The sequence below is a fragment of the Callospermophilus lateralis genome, chromosome 3, assembly GCF_048772815.1.
Source record: "Callospermophilus lateralis isolate mCalLat2 chromosome 3, mCalLat2.hap1, whole genome shotgun sequence".
NCBI lineage: Eukaryota > Metazoa > Chordata > Mammalia > Rodentia > Sciuridae > Callospermophilus > Callospermophilus lateralis.
The window spans coordinates 191,497,978-191,506,812 of record NC_135307.1 but is presented as its reverse complement, the minus strand read 5'-3'; the positions used below and the strand labels follow the sequence as shown (position 1 = coordinate 191,506,812).

At 55.1% G+C, this 8,835-nt stretch overlaps 1 protein-coding gene across 1 annotated transcript; it reads left to right on the top strand.

Annotated features, from left to right (window-relative positions):
- The first annotated feature begins 2,861 nt into the window (after positions 1–2,861).
- On the top strand, positions 2,862–8,624 carry Snai1 (snail family transcriptional repressor 1). Its single transcript, XM_076849182.2, has 3 exons — positions 2,862–2,991; positions 3,617–4,144; positions 7,750–8,624. Exons 1-3 carry the CDS (start codon positions 2,910–2,912, stop codon positions 7,932–7,934), a joined length of 795 nt encoding a protein of 264 aa, XP_076705297.2. The 5' UTR covers positions 2,862–2,909; the 3' UTR covers positions 7,935–8,624.
- Positions 8,625–8,835: the final 211 nt, after the last annotated feature.

Sequence of the window (8,835 nt, the reverse complement as noted above, 5' to 3'; positions counted from 1 at the left end):
AGAGACACTAATAATAAAGATGCTTCCCTGATTGGAAAACAAAACATCACCAGAATTCTAAACCTCCCGTGCAACCTCTTTTTAGCTCCTCCTTTCCCAGCCTAACCCTATTCAGAATTTTGTATTAAACATTTCCTAGTTTGCTTTTTTAGTTTGAGACAGTTGCTTAGGGCCTTGTTAAATTTCTGAGGCTAGCTTTGAACTAGGATCTTCCTGCCTCAGCTCCAGATCTCTGCTTTTCTTTATAGTTTTACTGCCTGTGTATGTGTGGATCCCTGAATAATATGGGGGTGAGTGTGCCCGCATTTGGCCCACATGTAAATCCAGCCATCTGTGATGCATTGGTTTCTAACTTCTTTTGTTCAACATTATGTTTTTGAGATTCATCTCTGTTGTTGCATGGAGTTGTAGTTCATGTGTAATTCATCTTTATGGGTAGAATTCTTTTGTAGGATTGCATTACAGTTTTTTTATACACATATTTTTAGTTGTTGATGGATCTTTATTATTTATTATAGGTGGTGCTGAGACTCAAATCCAGTGCCTCACACAGGCTAGGCAAGCACTCCACCACTGAGCCACAAACCCAGCTCCTTCCAGTTTTCTTAATCCACTCTTCTGTTGATAAACATTTGGGTGGTATCCATTTATTTTCTTTTAAAATAGGACCAAGGGTACAATGACCCTTCTCTTGTTTGGTCTGGTTTGGGGCTGGGCAGCAGTTCTTAACTTTGGCTGCTCTTTAGAAGAATCAGGGAGATGTTTCAAAATGCTCATGCCAGAAGCCCCACCCCCAGATAATCAAATCAGGATGTGGAGGTGGGGTGGGGCCCAGGCTTAAGTATTTTTAAACACTCTGTGGGGAAATCTACTGTGCACCAGCCAGGGCTGAGAACCCCTGGGAGGCCTCCGGTTGCTGGGAGAGGAGTCACCTGTTACTGAGGTCAAACTTTTCCCAAGTAGTTGTGCCTGTTGACACTCTGGCTAGCCCTCACATCCTCATCAACACTTGATATTGACCAAATTTTTGCTTTTTGTCCTTCTGGTGAGTGTGAAATGACATCTCACTGTGGTTTCCATTTGCATTTCTCATTACTAATGAGGGTGACTGCTTAGTGAAATTGCTGCTGGAACAAAGAATGAAAGAAAAGGTAGCCAGGTGAAGATCTATGGGAGAGAGATATGGTGAGAAGGGAGGTTGAACAGCAGGTGCCAAGGTCCTGTGGTGGGAAAGGGCTGGGATGTGGGAGGAACAGAAGGAGGTTGGGTGAAATCATTGTTGCATGGGGGAGGAAGAGAGCTGAAGAGAAGGTGAGCAGGGATTGGATCAGCAGGACCAAGCTGTCATGGCAAGGAGTTCGGCTTTTCCTCTGAGTGAGGGTTGTGGTGGTGGGGGCAGTCTGCTGCTCCCTCTGGCTCCAAGTGGAGACTCCTGTGGAACTGAAGGGCTGTGGAGGGCGATGTGTTCTGCGTCCCTCACCAGTCAGAGGAGGGAGGATGATTTGTTCTCAGTTGCTATCCCAGCACTAGTGACGAAACCAGACACTTGTCCTGCCTGTCTTCTTGTTGGTGTGGGGAAGACCTAGAGGTTGTCATGATTCTGCCCTCCAAGTGAAAACCAGTACCATGGGTCTTGGGATTTGTTTCTGCGGCCACCCCAGGGCCTGACACACCTCACAGGGGAGCTGGAACCCGAGTACCGCTCTCCCTCACCAGGGCCCATCCCACATGCCAATCAGACAGTGTCCTCGGTGGAGCTGTCTTGGATCCTTGAGACACGGGGCCTCTGATTCTCAGGTGAAGGGATTGCCTCTGCCCTGGGCTTGCTGCTGTCTCTCGGCTTGCCCACAGCCATCTTTCCCAACGAAACTCTAAACAGGTGCCTCCTCCTCTGCAAATCCTCCCTTGGCTCCCCAGTGCCCTTGAGGCAAAGTCCAAACTACTCAGAAGCCCTGGAGGCGGGCAAATCTGATTCCTCCCACCCCCGGGAGCAGCGCTGGTGGCTCTGCAGTAGTTACTGATTCTTACCTCGGGCCTTCCCCCTCGATATTTCTTCACTTCCTCTGGAAAGTCGCGCCCCCCACCCCGTCAACCCCGTCAGGTGACCAGCCTGTAGACGGTCCCAGCGTCCTGTCTCCCCCAGCCCCCCTCCATCGAGCCCACTTCCCTTGGCGTTATAATCCTCTGTTTACTTCGTCTGTCTCCCCCGCCGGCCGAGGAGCTCCCCTCGGGGAGAGACCCTGGTGCAGCCGCAGCTCCAGGAACAGTGCCTGGCTCCTAAGGGCGAAGCGAAGGGACCAGCGCATTTTGGCCACGCGATGCCAGACGGCTTTGCAAAAAGCCGGTGGCCCTTCACGTTGCCAGCAGCCACGGCGAGGGCCGGCTTCCTCGCATCCTCCCAGCTGTGTGCACAGTCTCTCGTCTACGCCACGCTGTTCGCCAGGTGCCGGCAGGAGGAGGACCTCTCCGCCCGCTTCCAGAGCCCGGGGCGCGGGCAGGTCTCGGAAGGCCGGGTATTGGGGTCCCAGGCACCAGAGGCGCTCAAACGCGGGGCGCTGAGTCAGCGAGCACGGGGCGTCCGGCGGGGGTCCGGCCTCGCGAGGGCTCCCAGCGCCCGGCGTCCCGCCCCGACAGCCTGCCCCGAGGAGTGGAAGCCGGGCTCCCAGCGCCACGCGGCGCGAACCCAGCCCGTCCCCCGAGCACCTGCTTGGGGCGTGGCCTTTGGCGGACGCGCGCCTCCGATTGGTGCGGCGTTGACAAAGGGGCGTGGCGCTCGTGGCCCCGCCCCAAGGCTGGAGTATTTAAAGGAGGCAGCGGGCTTCTGCACTCACAGTGCCACTGCACGGCCTTGCGGGTGGTGTTCCCTGCGGCCCCTGCGCGACCCGGCGACCCCGGCTGCTTCAGCCACCATGCCGCGCTCTTTCCTGGTCAGGAAGCCCTCGGTCCCTCGCCGGAAGCCCAATTACAGCGAGCTGCAAGACTCTTCTCCCGGTGAGCAGAGATGCTGGACCCGGAGAGGGATTCGGGAGACGCAGGCGTGGGGGGCCTCTGAAGGAGAGGTCCCGGGACCACACCGAGTCGAGGGATGTCCTGTGGAGAAAGGCCAGGGCTCCGGAGACGTGGGGCAGGTGGATCTGGAACCTCGGATCTTGGCGGTTGGGTGGAGGGCTGTGCTGTGGGCACAGGAGGCTTCGTGGGGGGCGAGAGGCAGAGAAGCTCCGCGAGTGTAGACAGGAGAGAAGGCTGTGCCAGGAGAGTCCTCTGGCCAGTGGCTATGAAGAGTCCGGAGTCCAGAGGGTTGGGGGAGGGGTGGAAGGAGAGGTGTAGAAGGGGGATCTGCAGGTAGCTGGGCTGAGACCAGGCCTGGGGGTCTTACTTTGGGCTGGGGACCTGGGGGACACAGGAAATGGGAGGCCTGGGAATGGCCCCCTCGAGCTGGGCTGGGAAGTCGGGGGTCTGTCTTATAGGAGACACAGGTGTGGTGTCCTGGGTGAGCAAGGGCGAGGGAGGGCAGGAACCGCCTCTGTCCTTAGTTGTGGCCCTCAGTGGGCTGATGTTTGTTGACAGATTGAAAGTTTAATTGATGCCTGCCCCTGCCCCTCTCTGTCTTCCTCAGAGCTCACCTTCCAGCAGCCCTACGACCAGGCCCACCTGCTGGCTGCCATCCCACCTCCTGAGGTCCTCAACCCCACCGCCTCGCTGCCCACCCTCATCTGGGACTGTCTCCTAGCGCCCCACACACAGCCCATTGGCTGGGCCTCCCTGCAGCCCCAGGAGAACCCCCAGGCAGCAGAGCTGACCTCCCTGTCTGATGAGGACAGCGGGAAGGGCTCGCAGCCCCCCAGCCCACCCTCTCCAGCTCCTTCCTCCTTCTCTTCCACCTCCACTTCTTCCCTGGAGGCTGAGGCCTACATTGCCTTCCCAGGCTTGGGCCAACTGCCCAAGCAACTGGCTCTGCTCTCCGTGGCCAAGGACCCCCAGTCTCGCAAGGCTTTCAACTGCAAGTACTGCAACAAGGAATACCTCAGCCTGGGCGCCCTCAAGATGCACATTCGGAGCCACACTCTCCCCTGTGTCTGCGCAACCTGTGGGAAGGCCTTCTCCAGGCCCTGGCTGCTGCAGGGCCATGTCCGGACCCACACTGGTAAGTAGCCCTGCAGGTTACTGCCCTTCTCGTGTCCACGCCTTCTGACCGGCTTTTGTGATTCTGGGCTGCTGTTCTCCTTTTTGTTTTAATTCTTTTTTTTTTTTTTTTTTTTTTTAATTTGACATCAAGGAAACTAAGGCTCTAACTTAGTTCAAGTTCAGGGACCTGGCCCTTTGGAAATGTTTGGCAGAAGCATTCATCAGCTAAGCTGATGGCAGGTTCTTCTGCAGTTTCTTAGCTAAATATTTTGGAGCTGGATATGGGAAAAGTGCACCCAACACCTTGCTATTATGGCCAGGTGTGAAGGGACCCACCCTGCTCCTCCTTCCACAAACCACCCTGCCCCAGTCAGACAGGATGTTGTCGGTACCCCCCACCACTGCCCTAAATCCTGTCTGAGAACTTCCTCAAACTTTCCATGATGTTTCACCTCTCTGATCCTTAGTTTTCTCATCTCTAAAATGGGCGTGAGTATACCCATTTTACCTTGTGGGGTATCTGTATAGGTAAAATGAAAGAATGCCTGTGGAAAGAGCAAAGCTCTTGGTGCAGGATAAGCTCTCAGAAAAATGGTAGTTGGTATTTGCTTTGCTTCTATGCTGTGTGACCTTGGTTAAGCAATTTAACCTCTCTGAGCCTTAGGATTATGATAGTACATGCTTTGTAGGGTAGCTATTAAGATTGCTAATCACTTTATAATAATGGTTTATAATTATGGTTCTTAGGTCTGTTTTCCTCACCCTGAGTCAATTCCACCATGCAGATCAGGGAACAACTTTGCTGATAAAAAACACAATCCCTTAAAAAAAAAAAACAATACAGAATACAGACTGCTGGGTGTGGTGGCAGACACCTTAATCCCAGCTGCTTGGGAGGCTGAGGCAGGAGGATCATAAGTTTAAGGCCAGCCTAATCAACTTGATGAGGCCATGATTAAAAATAAAAAACAGCTAGTACATAGTTCAGTGGCAGTAGCCTGCATGAGTTCCTGGGATTTGGTCCTCAGTGCCGCAAAAAACACAATACTTCAACATGGAAAACTTCCCAGAAACGAGGAAAGGGCAGGCACCCTTCCTTTTCAGATCTTGAATGGTGGGGGTTGATGTGTTTAGGGGTGATCCTTGGAGGGTGACTTGAGAGGAAGTTCAAAGGTCATGAGAGCATTGGGATCAAGCTGGCAGGTTGGAGGCTGAGCTCTGTCATTTCCTGTCCTGGTGGCTGACCTTCAACAGTGAGGGTCAGGGGGGTGGTCTGGGGGAGCCTGTCCCTTCGCAGGTCTCCTTAGCGACTGTTTCTCTCTGTGCACAAATTGTCCTGATTTTAACATGTAAAGGTTCAACTGCTGCCTTTTCTTCTGGTGCCTGCCTAGCTAATGGGGGTGCTATTTTGGGGGTGTTGAGGCCCTCAGGATGCTCCCCGGGAGCCTCCAGCCTCCCCTGTCCCACCGGACATTTTAATGTAAAGGCCTGGCTCAGACAAAAGGCTGTTGAAATGCACCTCTCTGTCCTGGAGGACCCCATTGTGTGCCTCGATGGTGGGCCCAGTGGGTGGGTGGGAGGGGCGGAGCAGGTGCACAGGGCAGTGGTGCCCGGCACCTGTTCCCGCCGCAGCTGCTGGCCCATGGTGTGGCAGGCCCCCTTAATCCCGGGGGTATCGCATGTACAGTGCCCCCCTCAGCAGCCTTTGTCCCCGCCAGCCTGGTGCCGATTTCACACTTGCCGGAGCGCCATAAAGACGTCTGGAGACGGCGGGGGTGGGGGGTGGGGTGGGGTGGTGTCTGAGGGGGTCCTGTGGTGCACTCGGACCGAGACACCCCCTCACACCCTAAAAGGTCCCTTCCTCCTTGGTTGAGCACTGGGGCTGGGGCCTGGTCCCCAGCTCACTGACGGGCTCCCTGGTCCCCTCCTGGTCCTCAGGGGTGTGAAGGAGGAAGAGCTTCCCTGGGACCTGGGAGAAGGCCACCATCAGACCCTTCAGGCGGCCCCAGGGCTAGTTCAGTAGTGGCAGTGGTGGGTGCAGCCCCCATCTCGAGTTCTCTCCTCCCCCCTCCCCTTGTGGGTCCTGTGGGGCGGAGCCTGCTCTTGGCTGCCCAGTGGCAACCTGTTGAGTGGGTGGGGTCCCTGGAACCTGTCCTGGCCGCCCTCCCCTCCCAGCAAGGACCCAGCTGAGCACTCAGTAGGCGATGGGATTAGCACACTCTCAGTTTTTCTTGAATGCCATCATTGGAATTTGATAGGTCATGGCCTGTGGGCATATCAGGCTGGGGCTGGGAGCTAGAGAATCCCGTTCTTTTTTGTTTAATGAATTAGCCCTAGGACCTTTTTATTTGGAAAAGCTATATGCCTAAGGAAAAACAAAATGTCACAACACTGTCACTGTTTTGGAAACTGTATCCTCTTGGTGGGGCAGGGATTGTGAAAGGCATTATCTGGTGATTGAGGGGTCAAGCTTCTTTGATTCCTTTTATTAAAAGCAGGTTTATTTATTCTACATGCATTTATTGAGCACCTACTTAATCCTGAGGGGTATTCCTCCTGTGCAAGACTTCCTACCACATCTTTGGCCAGGGAGGTGGAGTGTCTGGGCTGCAGGTTTCTGTAGCCTCATCTGGGAATTCACTCAAGGGAGGCCTCTGCCCTCTGGGACTCAGCCTGATGGGGGGCAGATAGTCCAGTAGCATTGTGATGAGGGAAGCGGGCTCAGTGGCTCATGCCTGTGATCCCAGCAAGAGACAGGAGCATCGCAAGTTCAAGGCCAGCCTCAGCAATTTAGCTAAAAGGGTCTCAAAATAAATAAACAAGGACTGAGGATGTAACTCATTGGCAAAGTACAGAAGGGTTAGACCTCAGCGCAAAACCAAACCAGAGGGTGGCCGAGCAGCGCTGAGGTAAGCCTCCTAAGCTGCCTCTTCTCTCTCTTCTTTCTGTGTGCACCTGTGTGAGTGTGTGTGCACATGTGCGTATGCACACGTGGGATTGGGAATTGAACCCGGGGGTGCTCTACCCCTGAGCTTTTTTAGTTCATTTTGAGGTGAAGTCGTTCAGTCGTCCAGGCTGCCTTCAAACTTGTGACTCTCCTGCCTCAGCCTCCCGAGTAGGCTTAGGCCAGCTCTTAAGCTTTGTCCCCAGTATAAATTAAGTTTAGACTCCAGGATTAGTAAAAAAGCTTCTTCTGACCAAGAGCAGTATGTGCATTGGTCAAAATCAAGGGCTTGGGAGCCCTGCAGGGTGACCCCAAAAATGCTCCTTAACTTTTGGGCCTCAGTTGCACCAGCTTTAATATGAGGACCACAGAAGGATCAAAGTGTTGAGTCTTGATCTGTTGAGCGTTTCCCAGGTCCCTGGTGATGGGGAAGAGCACGTGGTCAACCTGCTTCTCTGGGTCACCAACCCCGTGAGTGGGAGTGAGCCCCATTTTACAGATGAGAGGAGGCTCAGAGCAGCCAGAATACTGCTCCGGGTCCCTCAGGAAAGCCACCGTCTCCCTGTGAACTGCAGGCCTCTGGGCCCAATCTGCGGGCGGCCAGGACCCTTTCAGGGTGGTGTGGGGGGGCCCTTCAGGAAAGGCCGGGCCGCCCGCGTGACGCCCTCTGCTCTCCCCAGGTGAGAAGCCATTCTCGTGCCCCCACTGCAGCAGGGCCTTCGCTGACCGCTCCAACCTGCGTGCCCACCTGCAGACCCACTCGGACGTGAAGAAGTACCAGTGCCCGAGGTGCGCCCGCACCTTCTCCCGCATGTCCCTGCTGCACAAGCACCAGGAGTCGGGCTGCTCGGGTGGCCCCCACTGAGCCTGCCACCAAACAGCTGCCCCCCCTCCAGGAGGAAGGCACCCCGTCCGTCGCCCCGCCACGGAAGCCGCCGATGCCTGGCTGCGATGGCCCCGTGGACTTTGCAGGCTGCTGACTGGTGTTGCGCCCCGGGGGCCTCATGGGCTGTGAAGGAGGCCTCTCCGGGCCTTCCTGTGGACAGTGGACCCAAGGTGGCCTTGGAGCTGCTTCCTGGGCCTTCCCGAGTTGGCCTCTGGGCTCCTGTCTCCAGGGCTGTGTGGATCCAGCTGCTGAGCAACAGGACAGAGCGGAATGGAAGCCCCCCACCCCACTGTGCTCCCACCAGGAACCCGCGGCCACCTTCCAGAGGTGTGACTGACTATGCAGCAATCCCGCCCCCACGCGCATCTGCGGGGCACTGGAGGGCGGCTTCGAACACCAGGATGGATGAGAGGACACTCGAGATGCCCCTGGCCCTGGGCAGCTATTTAGCCTCCTGTTTGTCCTGGTGACACCTGTTTCACGGGCAATTTAACAATGTCTCAAAAGGGACTGTGAGTAATGGCCCTGCCTGTTGGGCTGAGTGGGGTGCTTCGGCCTGACCAGTTTGTCCCCCAGAATATTCCGGGGCCCTGACAGGCAGGCCTACAAGGACGATGTTTACATTTTTAAAGGTACACTGGTGTGTATATTGCAAGTGACATTTTGTATTAAGGAAACATTTTGTATAGTTATATATACAGTTTATTGATATTCAATAAAGGCATTAATTTATATATTACAGAGTCTCTACTTGGTCTTGCGCGTGGGGGCATTTTCAAAGGTCTTCAGGAAAGGAAGAGGGGAGGGATTCCTGGAGCTTTGGTATCTCTGACACAGCCTTAAATCTTGTCCTTGGAAATGGCATGTGCTGGAGAGCTGC